At 33.8% G+C, this 23,639-nt stretch overlaps 2 protein-coding genes and 1 non-coding gene across 3 annotated transcripts; 1 reads left to right on the top strand and 2 right to left on the bottom strand.

Annotated features, from left to right (window-relative positions):
* Positions 1-3,201: 3,201 nt before the first annotated feature.
* LOC116127801 lies at positions 3,202-5,276 on the bottom strand. Its single transcript, XM_031413462.1, has 2 exons — positions 5,220-5,276; positions 3,202-3,820 (listed from the first exon to the last, which is right to left on the bottom strand). The coding sequence occupies exon 2, from the start codon at positions 3,806-3,808 to the stop codon at positions 3,401-3,403; it is 408 nt and encodes a 135-aa protein (XP_031269322.1). The 5' UTR covers positions 3,809-3,820; positions 5,220-5,276; the 3' UTR covers positions 3,202-3,400.
* A 4,748-nt stretch (positions 5,277-10,024) lies between these two features.
* On the bottom strand, positions 10,025-12,882 carry LOC116127805 (protein DEFECTIVE IN MERISTEM SILENCING 3-like). The gene is made up of 3 exons (XM_031413466.1): positions 12,674-12,882; positions 11,709-11,934; positions 10,025-10,406 (listed from the first exon to the last, which is right to left on the bottom strand). Exons 1-3 carry the CDS (start codon positions 12,880-12,882, stop codon positions 10,371-10,373), a joined length of 471 nt encoding a protein of 156 aa, XP_031269326.1. The 3' UTR covers positions 10,025-10,370.
* A 5,752-nt stretch (positions 12,883-18,634) lies between these two features.
* Positions 18,635-18,706, top strand: TRNAD-GUC. The gene has a single exon. It is a non-coding gene; the product is annotated as a tRNA-Asp (tRNA).
* The last annotated feature ends 4,933 nt before the right edge of the window (positions 18,707-23,639 follow it).

A 23,639-nucleotide genomic window follows, 5' to 3' on the forward strand; every position in this document is an offset into this window, starting at 1 on the left:
TTTGGCCATCGGAATCAGTTGGAATCCAGCTTGAAATGACAAAACACTAAACTAGCGACAACTAGCAATTGGTGGGAGAAATCAGGTGGAAATCATGGGGGTTTTGGTGTAGGGAGGACGGGGATGCTAGTAGTGGTGTCGAGGGAGGCCAACGACGCCGGAATCAGGGCAGATCGAGATTGAGATGAGAGTCCCACAATCAGGAAAAAGTCGGGCCGGAGGGTGCTTGTGAGAGAAATTTGAGATGTGGAGGTTACTTTTAAATTTTTATTTTCATTTCAAATTTAATGCAATGCAAATGACCACTTTATCTCTTGATAGTTATATAAAACAATTTTATGTTAATTTAAGGGTGAGAAAATGAAATCAATAGTGATGACTTGTGGGGGCAGTTTTACTATTTTGTAATGTTATAGTGTTTATTTTATGTAAAAGACAAAAATGTCTTTTACCCTATTTGGTGGGAGATAATATACGTCAATTTATTAAAGGGATGATAGCATCACTTTTTGAATTTTCTGGAGCCAAGCTATTCCAAACTTAATGAAGGAAAATGTTTTTTTCATTCTTTTATTTGGAAAAACAACAGTACCAATAAACTGGGTAGACAAACATTTACTTTTAATTTAACAAAAGGGGTAATTTCATTTAAACAAATCTCTTTTGGTCTCTGGTTATTTCATTTTCCTCACCAGAACGTTTAGTATTAAACTCATCTATTTTATATAAAAATATTAAAAGTTTTATTTTATTATAAAAAATCTTCTTAAAAAATATAAAAAATCCCTTTAAAAATATCAAACACTTTTTACAAAATTATGAAAGACCCTCTTAATAAATCTTTTGAAGTATATAATTAATAGTCTATTAACGTGATTAAGTAAATGTAACTAATCTCACTAATGACAATGAATATTATCAATAGTTACCAACGGTAGGGAGGTTAAGGCTATTAAGTAGATACTTCAAGGGATTCATTGTATATTAGGGATTCATAAGGGGTTTCCACTTTAATTCTTAAAATAAAATAAAAAATAAAAAAAAAATATTATATTTTTAAATTTTAATACAAAGATTAAGTCAAATCGATAATGTTATAGATTGGGCAGCCTGATTGTGATAATGCTCTTCAAAAGGACATTAATTGAAGGGTTGTACTATACTATAAAGTTGGCTCAATAATGTTATTGTATTATTGCTCTTTGTTAAGATATTAGTTGAAATAATATGCTATAGCTTTAATAATCTTTACCTTTAAATCTAACATCCATATTTAAAAAATTAATAATAATAATGTAAACACTCTTTCATAGAACAAGCCTGGGCACAATCCATTTCTCCTAGTTTAAATGGTCGAATAGGAAAATGCCATTGAAACAACGAAAATGTTATAGCAAATGGTAAAATCACTCCTTTTTTAATTTTAAAATATGCATTTTTTGCATTAGCAAATGGATGTCAATTTGGCATTTAAAATAATTATCCATAGCTTATTCATTAACACTGTTGAATTAAACTCATTAATTGTTCAAAAAATTAAGTCAATAAATTTAAGTTATAGTATGACAATCTTTATTTATAATATATAACAGAAACAGAGTTTGTACAAAGTGATGTGATACATCACAAAGCATGTTATGTCCTATTGGGGTCCATGTAACTTAATATCACATTAATATCATGTGAGTTCTCATGCCATGTGACACTCACATAGTATGCCACGTCAATTTGTACAAATAGCTTTACCTAATACAATACAATTGTAGAAAATTATGCTATTAGAAATACACATTACCCGTTTGAATTTTTTTTATTTTTTTATTATTATTTTTTTATTTTTTTTGCGACCGATGATGATTAGGTCAATTTACGCGTACTTCGAATAATCTTTTAGGACTCTAAAATTAACAGCTGGATATACCTTCCAGTAGCCACCTCTATTTGCCCCGCTTGAGCACCTACGGGTATTACAAACAACTTAACCATTTTTTTAGTTTACATTTTGATTTGTAAGATTAATTGGACCAAGGCTTATAAAAATTACTAAACGAACTGAGAATATTTTTGAAGTTTGTCAAAACATGTTTACTGTAGTTTTAAACACCCATCATATTGGTTATTACAATAAATGAGAAATAAATAAAAATATACGAGGTCAACCCAAAAATAGATTTTTTTTTTTAATATAATTATTATAATCTAATGTAATGTTAATATATAACAGCTTTTAGATACTTTTAACTTTTAAGTACACTCATCAATAAAATTTAGAAATGAATTTTTTCAAAAAAGTATTTAATACTCTTGAAATTATCAGAAAACTCCTTAAAATTATCATAAGAATATTAACTTTCTGAAAATGATTGGGACACTTGAAACTTAGATTGAAAAATCTTAAAAAAGAAAAAAGAAAAAAGAAAAAAGAAAAAAGTAAATTAATATCAAATTGAAGGAAAAATATCCAACAATGTATTCATAATATTTCCCTTAATTATTATTATTATTATTATTTTTTTTTTTTTATGACCAGGATATCCAAACCAACTTACACATATCTCAACTAATCTCTTAAGACCTTAAACTATCGACCGGATAAAAACTCTAATGACTACCCTTACTAGTACCCAAACAGAGACTCAAAATCAAGACCTCTTGAGTAATACACCCAAGAGTCACATTTACGTATTTTATTTATATTATGCAAAATTTAACACAAATTAGCTATCTTTTTTAGGCTTTTTAGTATATTTTAAACTCATGTACATTTTTGTAAGTTTCTGAAAAAAAATGTCTCCAATCGAAAATACCCCACCACTTTGATAAAACTATTACATTATACCATGATTTATATGTTGTTGTGAAGTACCTTTTTCTTTTTTTTATTTATACTTTGAAAATAGAAGTTCAGTCTTTGGTACATATAACATGATAGATTTAGAAGATTTAATGGTCACTAATATGAGGCAATTAGGCCCATTGATTTATTAACCAATTTAATACAATAACCTTTTGGATATAAATTTTCATAAATCCCAAAATAATTACTTTACATTTTTTTTTTTTTTTTACAAGGATTTACCCACAATTTAAACATATATATCAAGCATATAGCCACCACAAATCCTAATATAAAATATGATAAATTTGTAACATTTTGAAAATAAGGTCAGAGATTTGCATACATCTATTGAAGAATACAAATTTCAAGGAGTAACGAAGGCTAAAATTTCTTGTCTACTTATAATGTTCTTTAGCTCATTTCCAGTATTTTATGCCAATTAAACCAAGCAAGAATGGAAAGAAAAATCATCAGCACATTATGCGAAATTACTCAGTGATCATAAAGCACATCAGAAGCAACATTTCATCGAAATGGAATAACAACCCAACAATTGAAATTTTACTTATCTTCTTTGGCTTTATCTTCTTTGGCTTTTTCCTCTTCCTTCATTTTCTTCTCCCACCGGCGCTTCTTGTAGTCAAACAACATTTCCGGCATTTTCTCCATCAACTTGGCGGTTTTTTCTCGTTTCTCTGCAGCTATCCTGTCGACTTTGTGTCCCTTCCTCTTGGTTTTCATCTCTTTCCTCTCTGGATCATATGGCCAATTTTCCCCTGCCACGAGAACTTCCTTGCGAAGTCTAGCTCTACGACGAGCACTAATGCCAAGTGGCTTCCATGCTCCTAGGTGCCAGTAACCCCACACACCCTTGGATAATTCATCTTTGTATTTTGCCAATTTCTCACGCCAAGGATACTGATACTCCCCAATTGCCTTTGCCGCAGAACTTGCTGCTTTGCCTGCCATTAACTTACTAACCTATTGTCCACAGGAGAGGAAAAACATGGGTTAGTCCATTTAACATAATTGTTATTGTTTAGAAAAAAACTTTTAAGGGAAAAATTACTGATGGAAAGCATAAAAATCCTCTGTAAACCAAAAAAATTAAAAGAAATTCTCCGCAAGAGTGTAAAAACCATTCCTGGAGACCTTGTAATCACTAGGCTTGACTCAGTCCAGAAACAAATGCCACAGAACATTAATTCTCATTTATGTCTCCCACAGTCCAAACAACACATACTCCACCATAACATTCATTAAAAAACAATAGTGCTATAAATTGTCAAAGTCGGAGTTATCCTGAAATTTCAATTAACTCTATGTCTTAAGAAAGACATTGAGAATTCAGAGAGAGCAAAACAAACATCAGTGATACAAAAAGGCCAAGTTATCAGAATGTTGATGAGGACCTTTAGTTGTAAATAAAAGTTCTCTGCAGTTTAAAACTATTTCACTCAACTTCAAATATTTACCCAGGGCCTGTTCGTTAGTTAAAAGCAAAACATATATCACCATATGCAGTAGCAACAATATGCACTAATAAACTATATCAACAGCCAGATACCAATGACACTGGTCACAGATGAGCTACGTTCCTTGTTGGCATTTCACGGGAAACAACTTCTTATTGATGCATTAAAAAAACATTTTCACTAAAATAATAGGCACTAGGACATTTGTTTTATGAGAGCACTTGCACATATTATGAACTATTAAGCATTTAGTGCTTGGTAATTTGAAAATACATCAATGGTGAGAATTTCGAGCCGTGCAAAACTTAAAGGACAAAAATTGGGTACTTTGAAACTCTGAAACCTGTAAACAAGTGCTTAGATTGCTCCATCTCACATTCAAATCCACACCTAGATGTTAAACAGTGAATAAGCAACGTAAATAAGACTTTGACTACATTTTATCCCCAATATAAATAGTTCGAAAAGCTGAACAGAATGCATGAGTTTATACATCACTAAAATCAAGATAATTAATATTTTTCACATAAATTCAGAAGCTTCAAGAATCTTATAATCATCACACAAAACCAAACTAACTCTTGTAACTCTCTCAGGCATTTCATCAAACACTTGTAACACAAGTGTTAACTTTGTATCTAAATCAATAACGAACAGTGTTTCTAATGGCTATAAATCCAAATTATACAATCTAATAACAACCACAAAGTTCATCGGCTGCAATCACTCAAGTTCATATTCATAATGAAACTAAAACACAAATCCCTAAAATTCTCAATTTGCACAAGAAGGAAGTTCGAACTTGAGGCAACATCAGCCTAATTATCCGTTAGATTCTCCAAAAAATTAGAAGAAAAAATAATTTATAAAATGAAACGATAAATGCTAGACGTAATTAGACTTACAAAAGTATGGAGATCCAGATCAGTGGAGATTTCTGAAACGCGCTCTAGTTGTTGAGTTGAAGGTGGTTAAAAGTGGTACGGCAAATAAGAGGGGTTTAGGGTTTTTACTAAAATAGCCACATTTGAATTATTATTATTATTTTTCTTTTAATTTAATTTTCAACCAATCTTGGAAAAGGAATTAGAAATAATTAATTATTTATCCTTTTATTAATCAATTAAGGAATATTTCTGAGTAAACGACTTTTTCCCACCCAAGGTTTGCCTTAATGACCTTTTTTTCCACCTAAAAAGTTTCAAAATATCATTTTCTCACTCAAAGTTTATATTCAAACTAATCGCCAACTAATTCTTGCATTTTTGTGACCCCACACCATCTCCATTCTCTTTTCCGATCACCACTTATCAAAACCTCTCAAATATTGCTCCTACCAGTCTCGTCAATTGCCAATAATTGAGCGATTTATGTAACGCACAATCGTCCCTCCTAAGTCAGATTCCGACCAATTTTGACTATTAAAATCCAACCTGCTACCACCAAAAGATTCATTGGCATCCCCTATTAAAAATCCTTAATAGTCTGGACTGAGTTTTCTTTCCGTTGGCTACCAAATCGGAAAGTGTATTCTAGATAGTAAATGAAATATAAACTTTGGGTGGGAAAGTAGCATTTTGAAACATTTTGGGTGGAAAAGTGTCATTAAGGCAAACTTTGGGTGGGAAAAAGTCGTTTACTCAATATTTGTTTCAGAAATTCATAGACAAAAGACACCAAACTCAAGCCCACAAAAATAGCCAACTGACAAACTTTAGTCATTGTATAAAATCCATTAAAAAATAAATTTTATTTTATAGTTTTCTAAGGTTAAATGGTAAATTGTTAAGATCTCTCTTATAATTATGGAAAAACCCCCCTTCATGGGGGGATTTTTCATAATTTAGAAAGGGATTTATAAAGGGAACTTTTAATGGTTTTCATAAGGTTTTGTTATACTTTACATTAAACAATCCACAAAGGTATATAAAAAAAAACCCGTTTCGGGAGTTAAATGTTTTTATGTTAATTTTTGAAATAAATAACCCATGATAATATTAATACCCCACCTAAACAGGTGTCCTTAGGGTTTATAAACACCCATCAAAGTATATTAAGGATATTATTATTATAGTTTTATCTATAAGGGGGCGTTTGCTTGGGGCTTATCCCCTATTATTGAAGTAATGTCATTTTATATTAATTATATCAATGTTTTGAAAATCGGACTGGATCAGTCGATCGGATTGGTTGGACCGTCAACTAACATCCTTTCCGGTCCAAATTTCTAATTTCATTGTTCACCCAAATCCCTAATCTTATCACCATTGAACAAGGGGCTACCAAGTGTCGGGGTTAGAGGGGTTTTGTAGAGTGAAGGTTAGTGGTTTAAGGGATGGTGTCGGATTGAATTTTGGACGCTAAAATCGATCAAAATTTGGTCGGAAAAATCAACCTAATACGTGAGTCACGATCGACGAATGGGGGGCTACCAAGTGTCGAGGTTAGATGGATTTTGTAGAGTAAAGGTCGGTGGTTCAAGTGGTGGTGTTGGATTGAATTTTTTACTCCAAAATCAACTGGAATTTGGCCGGCAAAATCAACCCAATCGCAACGGTGTTCGTGAGTCATGGTCGGCGAACGGGGGTTACTAAGTTTCATGGTTAGAGGGGTTTTCTAGAGTGGATGATGATGGTTCAGGTGGTAGTGTCGGATTGAATTTTGGCTGTCAGAATCAGCTAGAATTTGGCTGAAAAAGTCAAAACCCAAATAGATTGCTTGGTGTATTTGTTAGATTTCTAACATGCAGGGACTGAAATGTAATTTTAGGGGTGTTTTTGTAAGATTTCAAACTTTTCGGAGCACAAGAAAATGTCGATCAGACTGGTTAAACCGTGAATCGAGCCCTTGACGGGGTCAAGGCTCGGTCATGTTTTCAAAACATTAACTTAGATTACCACGTTTGGTTGTCAAGAAATATAAGATTCCGATAATCTTCCAAAACCAATAGTAATTACTGTTGGTTATATATGTGATAATTTGATTACCTCCATTTTCTTAGGGATTTTAAGATTACTTGATAATGTTAATTTTGTTACAATTTTACCCCTTAATAAAATTTTTGGACAATAATACCCTTATTTTGAAATTAATTTATATAAATCTACCATTACAATTTAACCCATAATTTATTAAGTTTTTGGACAATAATGCCCTTGCATTTAAAACAAATTCAGGCCACCCAAGACCACCACAACCCTCTAGCAATCGACGTGGCCGAAATGGCGCACAATTGACCAGTCATGCGTCGATCTGACTGTTTCCGGCCAGATCTATGGCCAGAGATTTGGCTGTTGACTGTTAGATTTTGGTAGTCGTCAAGATCTGACCGTTAACGACGATTGGATAGATCTGGTCGTAGATCTAGCCGTCTCTAGCCAGATCCATTGTGGATCTAGCCGAAAACGGCTATATCGATGCACGACTGGCCAGATCCAGTCGGTCTTGCACTGTTTCAACGACTTTTGGTTGCCGTCCGATGGTGATGACCGACTGTCCTCTTGGGTGGTTGGGATGCTTTAGTTAATTTTTAAACTTTTATTGTGGGGGTGTTTAACTAAATTAACAAATGAAGGAGGTTAAAATAATCTAAAATAATAATAATATAATAACATAATAATAATATTAAAATAGAAGGGTAATTCAGTAATCTATATAACATACCCACCAATTTATTCCTTCCAACCAAATATATAAATATAACATACTTACCAATTTATTCCAATATAACAAAACACATTTCCCTAAACTTTTCTAGTAATCTTCAAAGTAATCTATCTTCCCATAAATATAACATTCTCAATAATACAACATTTCCTAAATCAAACGTACCCTAAATGTAACAAAAAATTTTGTTTGTTTAGGCTCCGTTTGGTTTACTTTTTTACACTTTTTAGAAAAGTTTTTGGAAAAAAGTTAAAAAAAGTTGAATTGGGCGGGTATTACGATGTAGGATTTGAAAATAAATAAAATACCCTATATATTTGTTTATTTACTAAACACTCCCTATGTTTGTTTGTTTATTTACTAAAAACCCCTATAATACAACATTAAAAGTTAACAAAAACACCCCCAACCCACCTGCCAACACATGGACAGCTGGCCACCACCGCCGGAGGGTGGCCGGAGTCATTGTATCGATGCATGACAGGATGGATCTTGCCGGTCTTGCGCCGATATGGTATTTTTGGGCCAATACTACGGTGGATCTGGCCGACAAAGGCTAGATCTACAGTGGATCTGACCGGCAAAGGCTAGATCTACAGTGGATCTGACCGGCAAAGGCTAGATCTACGACTAGATCTGACCATTGACGACCAGATTTGGCCGTATTTGCTCGTCAACGACGGCCAAAGATATGGCTATTGTTGATGGTCAACGACGACCATGTGTTGGTTGTCGTTGACGACTAACTACGACCAAAGATCTGGCATTTTCTGGTCAGATCCACGCACTACCGGCTAGATTCAGCCGGTAGTGCGCCATTATACCAGATTCCGGCCATTTTCCTGCGGTGGTGGCCGGAATCTGGTAAATATGGTTGCTGGGGTTTTTTTTGCAATTTCTAAAAAAATATTTAGGGGTATTTAATTAAATTAACAAGTTTAAGGGGTTTAAAAAAAGTTGAATAATATTGTGAGTTTTTACAATTTTACTGTTTAACTTTATTGGGAATACTAATAGTAGTATTCCCAAATGTGAGCCAAATGAAGCCTTAGTTTTTTAGAATAGCATTCTATTCTGAATAAGATTTTTGGAAAATAGGATAGGATTCTGAGAATGTTTTTGGTACATTTTTGAAAAATATTTAGATTATTTTTAATCCCTTAAGTTTGTTAATTTAACTAAATACTCCCACAATACAAGTTTATAAATTAACAAAAACACCCCCACTCACCCAACTATTGTCGACAGCAGGCCACCACCACTAGATGGTGATTGGAAGCCACCGGGATGGTGCATGATTGGCTGGATCTGACCGATCGTGCGTCGATCTAGCCTTTTATGGTGGATCTAGCCGAAAACGGCTAAATCTACGACCACAGATCGGGTCGTCGTTGATGGCCAAGATATGACTGTTGTCAACGACCAAATCCAAATCTTCTATTTTCGGAAATAGACAGATCGATGCACGTCCGACCACATCCAACCGATCGTACATCATTATGATGCTAGCAATCAACGTTGGCAACGACGGTGACTATTGGCGAATGATAGTGGCTTAGGTGGGTGAGGATGTTTTTGTTAATTGTAAAACTTTTGTTGAGAAAAGTAATTGTTAATGTTTTGAGTTAAAAAAACATAACTAAATTTTAAAGAATATTAAAACAAATGCATTTTTCATTTTTTAGGATTTGATAGTAGAATAGGATATTGTAAAAATAGTGTGCCAAACGCAGGAATATATTCAAAGAATAATTCTTGAGTACAATTATCCCATCATATATATTAGTTTACTAGAAACTGTGATCTGTATTCATTAGGCTAAGTTTGCTGACCCCATAAACTTTACCTTAAAATAAACATTATTTTCTGATAAAATATGGCTGACAACATATAGAAGTGTAACATTTTAAGCCATAAAACATGATTTTCCAAGTTCAGAAATTATTAAAAAAAAAAAAAAAAAAAAGCAAGCCCCTCTTTTGATTAAAACTTCAGAGTACATGAAAAGGGCAAATACTGCAACACAAAAACAGCCTTCATTCACTGTACAAAATAACTAAAATGTGCATCCATTAAAGAAAATTGAAAATTCATTTCTTGGTTTTTCCTCAGTGCACATTTGCCATCATTGGACAATCATGAATTGTAGTAGTTTTCCTACATAAATTCTGAAGGCCAACCAAAACCTAAAACACCTAAATCCCATTTCACAACTTGAATCCCAGAAAAGCCATTACTCAATCTTGCTCGGTTAGGGACAAAACTCTGCCCATCGCTATACAATGAGTATTGAGTACAATGATCTAATTAAAAATTTCAACTTCACAGTAAATCTGAAAGATTACCCCATTTTTATGTTGCTAAAGAGTAGACTTTGTTTGTTGTCAAAATCATCGCGGCGTAAACTTTCCTTGCGCAGCCTGCATCTGTTTACACCATTTATTTAGAAAAAAAAAAACAATTAGAATTTACTCACAGGCAGAGCAAGATAAAAACAACTAATCGAAATGTCAAGAGCAGACTTTCTTTCTTGTCTCTTTTTTTCTGTGCTTTCTTTCTTTTTGCTTTCAATAAAATGCTCAAGTATGAATTGAGTACATCTACCTAGGTTACTCAAAAAATTGTGTTCTACAGTACAATATAACAAGATATTCAAACCTGACATAAAATCAAATCAAACTATTAAACCAATTACGAATATATTTAAGATAAGCAAAGATTAAATTCAACCCAAATATACATGATACAAGAGATTTAGAGTTTAAGGAGATAGTTGAGATGAATTGCGAATAGAAACTTGATGGATAGAAATATAATTAATTGGAATTAAGGGAAAAAGAATTGGAAAGAAAATTACAGAAAGTTTAAGAAATAGTAGTGAAAGTTTGTGAGAGTTTCAAGAGTTTATAATGAAAAATGAGACATAAAAAGGAAGTTGACAGTGAAAAAAGGCTGTTTGTTAAAAATAAGTGGGTAGCCTGGTAAGAATATTATTTTAAGGCTTGCTTGCGTAGCAATTTTTTTTTTTTTGCCTGGCCTGCCAAGCTCTATCCTCCAACCTTGTTTCCTAAGCCCTTGCAGACTTTTGCAGTTTGTCGCAGCACCACTGACAAAGTAACCTCAATGTCACAGGAGTTGACCAACTAACATAAATTTTAAAACAGATCATTTGAATCTGAATTTCAGAGGACAAATAAAGAGCTTCTGAACTGGTAGAGCCAAAAAGCTTCAGAAGAAAAACACTTTTACATTAAATCTTTACCCATGGGATTAAACACTTTTACATTAAATCTTTACCCATGGGATTAAACTCTCTTGAAAAGCAGATTAGGAAACAATAAAAGAAAAAATGGCAGACAAAATTGAAGAGAGGGATTATGAACAATATATAAAAAGAAAAACGATGATTGTTAGAAAAATAATGCCTAACAATAAAGTGATTGAGAGAGCTACTTGCAATCATGAATTAGCTCACAAAGTTTAACAGGAATAAGATAGATATATCAGCAAATTGTTTCCAACCTGGATATTGGCCATTTAAGTTACAAAATAAGTCTTTGTTAGACTATAAATTAAATAAGCATAGTGAATGACCCCTCTAAGGTCTATGCGGAAGGCTACACCTTTTTGTGTTTAGCTTGTCCATTTTTTTATCTTCTTTTAGTTTTAATGCAATTCTTCTTGTTTCCTTTATAAAAATATATAAATAAATAAAATAAGCATATTACCTGGCTTGCATAGGTTGCGCTATCCGCCAAAAACTTGAGCAACTGTTCCTTCTTTCTTTCAAAACTATCTTTTGCAGCCTTCCATAGTGAAGTTTCTCTCTTCAAATCATCCATCAAATTTTCTTTTTTCCATTTCATCTCCTGGATCTGCTTCTCAGTTGCAGCATAGTAATCAGGTTTGTTTAACATCCCACAGGATTTTGCAAATCTCACATCTATATCTTGCCTAAGATCAGATATGTCCAAATTTCAGAAACAAGAATATGACGGCAAATAAAATCCCACTTGTTATTAGTCAACAAAATTAACCACAGTAGTACCAAATTTTTTGGATGCTATGTCAATGCATTAACATGCACAAAGGTTTGAATCTTTTCAGTAGAGTATGACAGCATATTAAGGCAAAAGGGAAAAATCACAAAACTGGTAATCATGATTCATCAGCTTATTATAGTAAGCTAATAGAAAATTAAGTATATAACACTGCAAATGCTATTTTCATGAACAAACAGAAACTATTTTTTTTTTTTTTTAATCAAAATCAATTGGAAGCTGGTCCTTTTAACAATACAACGTTTCTGTTATACAGGCCAATTCTGTTTCATGGTAAAAAAAAAATGATATCACTGAAAAATCCTGGGATTCATAATTAATATACTAGCAAAGGATGTAGATGTGTCACAATCACAAGTTAACATATAGACTTTTAAGAGGAATGGAAGTGTGTCCATCAGTCCAATAGCTGATGCCACGACAATTGTTAAGCTTAATTGATAGTCCATCAAAATTGAGCAGGATTGTCATCTCCAAAGGCAATAGCATCGCAAAATAAAAATCAGCATCTAAGAGAACTTAATAGGAAGTACTAAAGAAGATAAAAAAAAAAAAAAAAAATGGATTCTGAAGAGCACCAAATAAAAAAAAAAAAAATCTGCCAACCCAGTTATGGGGGCAGACTTTCTTACCGATTGCCAAGGTAGAAGACACCAGTGCTTCTGATGATTCCACCATCCAAAGAAAGAGCTCCATCACTTATTAAGGGAAGAGCAAGTAACATTTCGGCCCTTGTTCTATATACTTGCAGACGTGAAAAAAGATTATAAAATAGAGTCTCTCTAAGGCCATACCCACTAGCAGTTACACAAAATAAGTTTTTGCTTTCCACATCAATCATATTCACNGGCTACGTGAAGGAGAAATGGCCAAATGAGCGTGAGAGAGATGGCTGCGAGAGAGTCTGAGAGAGATGGCTGCGTGAGAGTCTGAGAGATTGAGAGAAGAGATGGAGAGAAATGGCGTCGGTCTGTGACTTTGAGAGAGATGGCGCAAATGGAATTGGGCTTGGGTGTTTAGTTAATTGAATTTAGGGTATTAAATTTTTAACTACATATATTTTTTAATCTATAAACATATATTTTTATGTTGTTTACTTGTATTGTATTTTTAAGATTATTTGTAAGGATTTTTTTTTTAACTTTAATTTTTTTTTTTGAATTTTCAATTTAATTATTAAATTTTAATTTAGGAATACTGATGGTCAGGGATATATAGTATAAGCCAAGGAAATGAAATCTTAACAATTTTAAAATATATCTTAAAAAAAAAAAAAAAATAGAATGAAGAACATTTAAATTTATAGTATTCTATAACATGTTGTAAAGAGAGCAAATTTTAAAGGGCTTCAAATCTTCTCCTCAACGTCACATTACATACTAACTACTACAAGGTTTATTAATAATATTATGATATACTCTTAACTAGGGGTGTAGTCGAATCGGGTAGCTTGTGAGCTACTTGGGCTTGACTGGTGATGAACTCGGACTTGACTTGCGAAAAGATGAGCAGTTTGCAAGTTCGAGCTCTTCTTCAAGCTTTTTTGGGCTCGATTCGATTTGCTCGCAGGCTCAACTTGCATCGTCATTCGAGTGGCAGCAGCTCGATTGCGAATTTTAGCTTGCGTAAATCGCAGTTACCCTAAAACAAAGACAAACAATACCAAAATCCCTACCCTTTAAACTTATTTCACCTCTGCCATTATTGTCTTCACTTCTTCAGACCGCAAATTTGAGACGCCAGTCATGCCACCGTTGTTCAGCTACCGCTGTCCACCCTTCAATTTGAGACCTTTATTGAGCTTGGGTTCTTCACACCGCAAAGTTTGAGACGCCACTATTGTCCAGCCTTCATTTGCCCTTCAATCGAAGTTGTTGCAAGGTAGAATCCAACGATGAAGCTGCTGCAAACTCAGATTCTCAGGTGAGCTTCCATTTCTTAATTACTCTATTTGCGGTATTGTAAATTGATATGCCATAGGCTAGTTTTTTCAATTACAATATGAGATTAGTAAACTCACTTGTTGTCTAGAGTGGTAATCATATTTCTTCCCAACAAAGAATTTGATGGTGTCTCGACTCTTGACCATGTCCTTGTGTTGACTCTTATTGTTGAAAAAGCTAGATCTGTGTGAGACATTGTAAATTGATTTGTGTGAGGAAGCCTGATGTGCTAAATAATAGTTTTTTTTTTTTTTTTAATGATCAAAGGAATTCCAAAATAATATGTACAAGATATGTGATTATCATTTGAATGCGCTTCTTAGACCTAGTCATTATATGTTTATTTTGAATTTGTCTTCTTAGTGACAAGATGTTTGCTAATTACTTTGTTTGCTATTTGATTGATATGTGATTATTAATCTGATGATGTCTTGACTCTCTCGACCATGTTAGATTGTTTTTGCTAATATAAATTTCTTAATTACTTTGTTTGCTAATATTTTAAACCTCTGTTCATGATGCTTATCTCAAATTGTTTTTGCAGAGGGATTTGATAATTCTAATGGAGTCGTCATCCGCCCCCAATTGAACATAGCCTTCCACTTCACGAATGCAACCAATAGATGGTATATTTGAAACCTGGACTAATGACGAGGCCACACCCATAGCCACAGCCACAGCCACAGCCACAACGACACCTACTTCTCATAATGTTATTGATGTTGATGCTTCTACCCCTTGTACCAGCGAGGAGCAAGTTAATCATTTTCAGAGGAAAAAGAGACCAAAGACATCAGTGGTGTGGAATGAATTTAAAGAGGTAGTTCTACCGGATGATTCTACAAAGGGAGAGTGTGTTCATTGTAAGGCAAAGCTGGCAATAATGGAGACCAAGAGCATAACTCAATTTGCAAGACATTTGAAATCATGTTTGAAGCGAATAGCTACTCAAAGGCAAACATAGTTGTTTTTCTGTCCAGCTAGTTCAATGGATGAAGTCTCAATGCAATCTGCACTTGCATTTTCAGATGCCAAGTTTGATATGGCCAAGATGCGGGAACTAGCTGCTAATGGGTGCTCATGCATGAGCATCCATTTACAATTGTGGAGGAGGAGGGTTTTAACATGATGCAAAGATGTGGTATGCCACTATGGGAGAAGATCACGCGGACTGCTTTGAAACAACATTGTGTGACCGTGTATGAGATACAAAAGAAGAAGTTGTTTAATTTGCTTAAGAGTATCAACAAGATTAGTTTGACAACTGATCTATGAAATTCTTCTAATCAGAAGCTTGAGTACATGGTTCTCACCGAACATTTTATAGATAATGATTGGAAGTTATAGAAGTGTGTGCTCAATTTTGTTTGTATACTTCTTCCTCGACCTAGTGTTGAGATTGCTGCTGCTATTCATAAGTGTCTAATAGAATTGGGGATTGAGAACAAGGTGTTTAGTATCTCGGTTGACAATGCTTCAAGTAATGATGCGACAATCAAGATTTTGAGTGAAAATTTAGGAAGAAACAAGAAGCTAATGTGTGGTGGGAAGTTGTTTCACATGCGGTGTGTGACACACATATTGAATCTTATGGTTCAGGATGGGCTTTCCCAAATTAAGCCCATCATTCAAGATATACATGATTGTATTTTATATGTCAAGAAATCAGAGACAAGAGTGATTATGTTTAAAGAGATTGTTTAGATATTGCAATTGCCACAACGAAAACTCATACTTGATAGCAAAATGAGGTGAAATTCTACTTATGAGATGTTGGCACTTGCAATTCAGTACAGAGACGTGTTTCCAATGTTAGTTCAATTGGATAATAACTTTACTTGTGCCCTAATAGACGAAGATTGAGAAATACTTGAGAAAGTGTGTGAGATTTTAGAAGCCTTCAACTCTACAACTAATGTCATCTCGGGGAGTGAGTACCCCACTTCTAACTTATTTTTGCAAGAAATTTGTGAATAAAAGAGTTGCTAGATGAAAAGTGTTTTGATGATGACGATTTCATTCGATCAATGGTGGGAAAGATGAAAGGAAAGTTTGACAAGTATTGGGGGGAATGCAATTTCTTAATGGCAATTACAGCTATATTGGATCCAAGATGAAAATGAGGTTGCTACAATTTGCCTACCCACAATTGTTTCCTAATGAAGAAGCACAAGACAAAATTGATGAAGTGCGAGCTGCCTTGTATGAGATTTATGAGGAATATGTGGCGAAAAGTCAATCTTCCACCAATGAACCACCTGTACAACGCCCTAAACGTACTAGTTCACGATTCTGTGAGTTTGTTAGGATAACTCAAATGGTGCAACATGAGAAATATGAGTTAGATCGTTATCTGGAAGAGAGGTGTTTGTTATGGGACGAGGATGATACCTCGTTTGATGCGTTAGATTGGTGGACGCTTAATCAAATGAACTATCATATTTTATCTACGATGGCTCATGAAATACTTGCCATTCCAATCACCACAGTCGCTTCGAAGGCAACTTTCAGTGTTGAGAGTCGAGTTATTGACACTTATCGATCATCGTTGTCTCCCAATACCGCGTAAGTGCTACTCTATGGTGGTGATTGATGATGCAATCGCTATGGAGTCAAGAAAAGTTACAAAGTAAGTTTCATACTTCCGTAGTCCAATTTATTAAAATAATGGTATTATTTGGTCATTTATTAACATTATTCAAACTAAAACAATTGGTTTTCCTCTTTGTTGTTTAGAAAGAGAAGATAAATGAGCAGTTTGAGCTTCCGATCCTATGAAGTTTTGGTGGAATCTTGACATTTTAGTGATAGTAAATGTTATACTTCTCAAATTATTTGTTTTTTGTCTCATTGATTTACATATTTGGCTGCCCCTGTCTTGTTTAAATTGTTTTCATTTGGCTACTGTCTCATTATCATATTTTAAGTTCTAGTTAATATTGGCTGCATGCAATTGTTAGAGTTTGGTGAGTGAAGAGATGGGTTGAAAAGAAAAAAGAAAGAAAACTGATGTAGGAGAGATCATTTTGATTAGTTTTGCAGCAATTAGTTATTATTCTTTTTATTGTGAATGTCAGCTCTTAGGAACCTTCTATAGATGATTGGAGGAAAAGCGATTGTACTTTATTTTTACACCAGATTTGTTTGAGAATGTTTTTTGTGAAAATAAGTTTGCTACTTAAAATGATGTTAATTTAAAGTAATCTCAACCAGTATTAAAGTTTCAATATGGGTCGATTCCATCTTCCCATTACCTGGTTTGCTGCTGCCAAACTGGGGAAAGTCAAAAAGCTGTATTCACTTTGAATGAACTTTTATTATGACATAAAAACCTCTTGATAAATCACATTCTCTGATACCATTTTTTTTTTTTTTTTTTTTATTTGGTAGCCAAATGAGACTGCAATATCTTTGATTGCTGGTTTTGTTGTTGATGCAAGAGAAGAGAAGCTATTAGTCTTGTTGTTTATATGATTCGGTAGAAGAAAATATGATGTTTTTGTTTCCCATGGACTAAATTCCATATGCTTAATGTTTGCTTTTATTTTGTTTTGCTTTGAATGTTGTTCTTGGATTAAGGATTGTTAAATTTACAGTTTGTGTTTTGCTTTGGATGTTATTTGGATGAATGTTTGTTGAATTTAGAGCTTATTTTTTACTTTGAATGATGATTTTTGAATGAATGTTTCATTTTCCCATGTTTGAATTATGAGATTTAGGTGCAGTTGAATTTTTTTTTGCTTTGAATCATGCAATTTTGGTGAATTCAATTTAAACTAAACAGAAGGCAGAAGGCATACTGCACGTTGTAATTTTGTTTTAATATGGGCTTGAATCGGCTCGGCTCGGCTCATCTAATAAACATCCGAGCTGAGCCATTCATTCTCTTAAACAAGCCAAGCTTGAGCCTCCTTCCAACACATTCGAGCCGAGCTCGAGCCAGCCACTATTCGGCTCGGCTCGTATGCGCCCCTAGTCTTAAGTCTTTAACAATAGAAACTTGATTCCATCATCTCACAATATATTAATAAAAATAATTTAAAAATAAAAGTTTCACGAATTATAATTTAATCATCATTTACCAATCCAATTGGAGAATATATATATATATATATATATATACAACATCAGACATATTATAAAATATCAAATATGATAAGGAAAAAAAAAAAAGATTAAATAACAAAAATCTCCATGAAATTTATGAAATAATAAAACGAATCTTTATATCANTTTTTTTTTTTTTTTTTCTTTCTAGAAAGTTGTTATGCGGATTGTCATTACAATAACTTGATGATCTCTTTTCTTTTAGCGACAGTCAAATTTATTTTGGTAATAATGTATTTTCTCATCTCTCAAGGTGGATATGAAAATATAAAAACCCTAAAATTTGTTACCATTTGAAGGTTTTTATCACTCATCTCATTGAGAGATGAAAGTATTCTACGCCCCCATGGTTTCTCAAAAGTATTACTATATATTAGGGGAGATTTTGATACTTATGAAAATCTAGGGAGATAAAACCTGGACGTGTTGTTGATATTTAATATTTACTAATCTCTCCAGGGGGTACACTGAAAACCCTCATCATGTGAGGTCTAGCGTTGGAGAAAAAGTTAAATACAATAAATGTAATGCTTTTATCAACAGGTCGTTGTAGTATAGTGGTGAGTATTCCCGCCTGTCACGCGGGTGACCCGGGTTCGATCCCCGGCAACGGCGAAAATTCATTTTTATTTATTCTAATATTTCGTTTCATTTTTTCAAATTTTTATTTATTTATTTCAACATTTGCGTTTCATTTTCAATTTTGTTTATCTATTTATTTCAATATTGGCTTCAATATTTATTTGGATATTTTTAATATTTTCATTTCATTTTATTTTTTTTTAACATTTTGTAATCGTATTTGGATCAAAATGAAAATTACCCAAATATCTAAATTTTAACTTATCTATTAAACGAAATAGAGACAACAACAAGAACAAAATATAATAGTAAAACAAATCAAACAGTAAACAAAGAAAATAACACGCGCGATTTACCCTGGTTCACCCAATGTAGGCTACGTCCAGCTGAGTCAATATTATTGTAATATGTCTCACCTCTCTCGTTTATAATGAATGAATTGCCCTATGATTTGCAATCACACCCATAACAAGAGAAAAATATGTTTATATACTAGGTTTAAGAGACTAAAACTAGTTTTATAAGGATTCATATTCCTAAGCCCAACCCAATAAAGAATTAGTAATTTAAAAGAAATCCTACAGCGGTTATACATGAAAAAGCCCAAAACCGCCTAGGGGCTCGGGGACGCTGCCCCTACAATCCCTGCCCGCTCACCGGGGATCGGGGCACCCATCTGGACTCCCGAGTGCGTCTCCATTACCCATTAATGCTGAAGTAGTCAACAACTCTAACATCTACGTAATAAAGATAAAAAATTTGATAAATAAGCAAAGACAAGGAGTAAAGTGAATATGAGTCCCCATTTGTAGAATATTTTGTTTTTGCATAAAATTATTTAATATGTAATTCTTCATAATATATCCTAAATAAAATATGTACATTTCTTCTTTAGTCTATAACATAATCTCACAATCTTAACGTATCAACAAATTAGCACTGTCATATCAACTTCTACCATACCCAAGGCACCAAGACATTACAAGAAATAAATGGCTGTTCTCTCTATGAAAGAAGACCTTAAGGAATGACTGTCCCTTATAAAGAAACGTAAGGAGTGATGAAACTGACGTGATGGAACTGACATGGCTAACTCAATTTTTATGTTGGAATTGTAAAAGATGTTTGTAAGAATGTGTTATTGACGTGACATTACTGAATGCGACTTCCTACATTTTAAAAACCAATAATAGTGATCATGTCCAACCTAATAATGTCTTTTTTTATTGAATTCATTAATTAGTTGAGCTAATCAACATGAAAACTATTAAATATATTCTTAAGTCTTTCAGGTTGTATAGATTAATCATAAAATTGGGTCAATATTCCTAGTTCCCACCACATCCACATGCCTAATCCATGTGCTCACAATCACATTACCGACTAAAATATCACCGACTTGACACGGATGTGAAATTAAAATACTACGAATATATAAAAGATTAAAGGGTTTTAATAAAAAATGGAGAAAATCATCTTCCCTCCTTCATTTTAATATTTTACAAAACGAATATATAAAAGATGTTTCTTTGGGTTGGGATATGAAGGGACCAATAAATTTAATCTACACAGCTTTTGCTTTAATATTTTACAAAACGAATCTTCATATCAACACCAATACCAGCAATAAAATAAACTTTTTTCACTGGGAACTACAAAATCTTCTTCACCTCTTTACTCCTTTAAAAGAGACTACGTTGATTCAGTCTTTCAGAGAGTTATCCCCTTTATTCATTGGTTTATGGAACATACCCCTCACTCTCTTTAACCCCTAACCATGTCTTTTGTGGCCATGCTTAGCTGCTTTGTGAATTGGTAACATCTTATTGTTTCCGCGAATACTTGGTAATTCTTCATTCTTCTTCAACATCACCTTGGCAGCTTCCACCTTTCCGGATGCAGCAGCAACAACAAAAGCAATATCCCCATCAAAATTTTCTGATAAACATAGAGAAAGTAACCTGCCGTAGCTGCAATGTGGAGAGCGGTGTCGTCCTTGTTTGATATCTTACCTATTTAATACCTTCAAATTTTCTCTAAATCTGTACCTCTCAAATATCCCGTTAAGGAAGCTTTCCCACAATTTCCAAAAATCAGTGAGAAGGCAGAGGAGAAACGGCCAGGAGGTGGAGGAATGCTCTGTACCAAAAGAGGTAACTCTTTCCATCCGTTTCTTTCTTTCTTTGTTCTTCTTTTGGCGTGCAGTTTTTATTGAATATAGCAGCTAAGATCGATATCTATTTATTAAGATTACCCTGTAAAATAAATGGCTAATTTTGATTGAATGAAGACTTGAAAAAGTTGTATAGAGCTGAATTGAACAATGGTTGGTTCATCGTTTATTGGGATATTTTGGAGGTAGATTCACTTAAAAATTTAAATGTATTAAACAGTTAGGCTATCAGACAACGACGCCGCTCTCCACATCGCAGCTATGGCAAGTTCCTCTATGTTTGTCAGAAACTGGTAAAATATATGGCGAGAGAACAAATGGCTAGAAATTTTTTTGATGGGGATACTTCTTTTGCTCTTGCTGCTGCATCTGAAAGGGTGGAAGCAGTCAGGGCAAGGTTGAAGAAGAATGATGAGTTACATAGTATTCGAGGAAATGATAAAGGGATGCTACCAACTCACATTGCAGCTCAGCGTGGCCACAAAGACATGGTAGAGTATCAGTTTACCTACACAGTATCAGAGATTTCAGATATTCATATTGTACTTGAAATCATTCAAATGAAAAATTCATAATAAAAGTAGAACCATGAGATCAGTTTAATAGAAGTAAGTTCAGTCTTAATAGAAGTAGAACCATGAGATCACTAATGGGATCGAGTAGCTAAGGATAAAGAACATTGAACATTGTTCAGCCCTGGCATTGCATGAACTTTTACAACCATTAAGGAAACTTTGAAACTGTTATTGTTTAAACTGTTATTCCACTAGAAAAAAAGAACAATCAAGCCCGAAGATTAAAACAAATGCGATTATTTTAAGTACAAAAATGAATTACCTGGCGTCAGAAATGAAAATCTCCCGGAAATATTACAATTTTGAATCTATGATTTTATTGTCTTGCAATTTTGGAGGAGAATGTCTTAAAGACACTGGATAAACCGATAAATACAGATTATTCATCCATAATCAACAAATTTAAATCAAGATTTGTGCTAAACATGATGAAATGCCCTGGATTTACAACTAGAGGTTAGTTTAGGGGGAATTGAGTGAGAACTTGTTTATGGGATATTCACATTGTTTTGTAACCACATGCTTAAGCTATACCAACAAAAACATTGAAATCTATCGTACAAAATCTGCTGTTGCTAAATTAATCAAATCACCCATATATATTCCTTGAAGAAATTAACAATCTGTAGAGCAAGAAAAAAAAAAATACCTGTCCTGCAAATGCCAACCAGATAAATTAGCCACATCAGTCAAAGCATCTCTCCATTTCTGCAACTTCTCAGCTCCAAAATTAGCTTCTTCATGTTTATGAAAGGCCTCCCCAAAGCTCCCCGTCTGTTTACGAACATCGCTTAGATCCACATCATAGAAAACCGGGACAACAGTTTGCCCCATCTCTTTCATGCACTCAACAATCTTCACAAGTTCTTCCAAGCAACAGGACGACATCGCATAGTTTCTCGAAAAAACAATAACGGAAAATCTTGATTCTTCAATGGCTTTAACGAGCTCTGGTGAAATGGGTTAGCCTCTCTCAAGCTTGTCATCATCTCTACAAACGATCATACCCTTTTGATCCAAAGCTTGGCATAAATGATCGGTGAAGTTCTTTCGAGTGTCTTTCCTCTGAAACTAACAAAAACGTCGTATTTCCACGACGGACGTGAAGAAGAAGAAGACGAAGAGGCTCCTCCGTTGTAGTTCAAAGCCATTGTTGAAAGTTCAAAACTCTACTAAATTTGGGCTAGCTTGTTCAGAGTATTGTGTTTAGTTTCAGGGTTTGGCATTGCATTTGAATGATGAATATGAAGGGAACTTTCATGGATGGAGGATTGTAGTAAACGGTGAGAGAGACATTATTGGGTGGTTAGAGTTGGACTTTTTAGAGTTATGGATGAAGGTGCTTTTGTTATGGCAGTTTTACCAGCATCAAGCTCCTTCAAACATTCGAAATCCCCCAAATTCTCTGGCAATTAGTCAATTTTTGAGCAGCCAATGAGCAAAAGAACTTTAAAGAGATCTCCATCCAGAGATTCTGCAGTCTTTCAGATATAATACACAGCCTTTTGAGGTCACCAATAGAAGGATGAAGCCAATATAAATTCGTACAACCTCCAAGAATAAGCTTCTCAAGATTTGGAACTCCTCTGATATCTGGAGTTCTGGTCAGTTTTTGTGTGTGACTCATTATGAAGATTCTCAAATTATCTAAATGTTTTCTGAGACATAGAAAACAGAAAGGAAAGGACATCATCCTTGAAACTCAATACATTTTCAATGAAATAATGTTCGGCAGGAAATAATCATACTACTATATCCTTCCAAAGTAGTTCAATGCTACTATGTGACATATCAAGTTCAACAAGTTTCTGGGCTTTTAACTCGTGTCAAAGAATTTAGTGGCTGTCCATGCCATTTAAGAATCTGTAATTTGTTGGGAAGAAATTCAAGACCTTTGGGAAGAAGAACATGAACTTACTTCATATTTCTTCAACAATCTCTTGGATAAATGTTACCACACTTCTGCAAAGAAGTTAGAAAAATGACAACCCTTCTATAATTTATATTTCATATTCGGCAGTAATTCTGAATCCACAAGGTTAATGTTAGAATAAGTAGTACAATAATGCATCTAATAATACACACACATATACATGCATAAACACACAGAAGTCTAATTATATCGGTTATCTGAAAATGTTGCAATATATTATTCACAACAGTGTGTTGAATTCCAATTCTTGAATCTATGATCAACCCATAAATATAAATTTTGATC

The sequence above is a fragment of the Pistacia vera genome, unplaced genomic scaffold, assembly GCF_008641045.1.
Source record: "Pistacia vera cultivar Batoury unplaced genomic scaffold, PisVer_v2 Contig195, whole genome shotgun sequence".
In the NCBI taxonomy this organism is placed as follows: domain Eukaryota; kingdom Viridiplantae; phylum Streptophyta; class Magnoliopsida; order Sapindales; family Anacardiaceae; genus Pistacia; species Pistacia vera.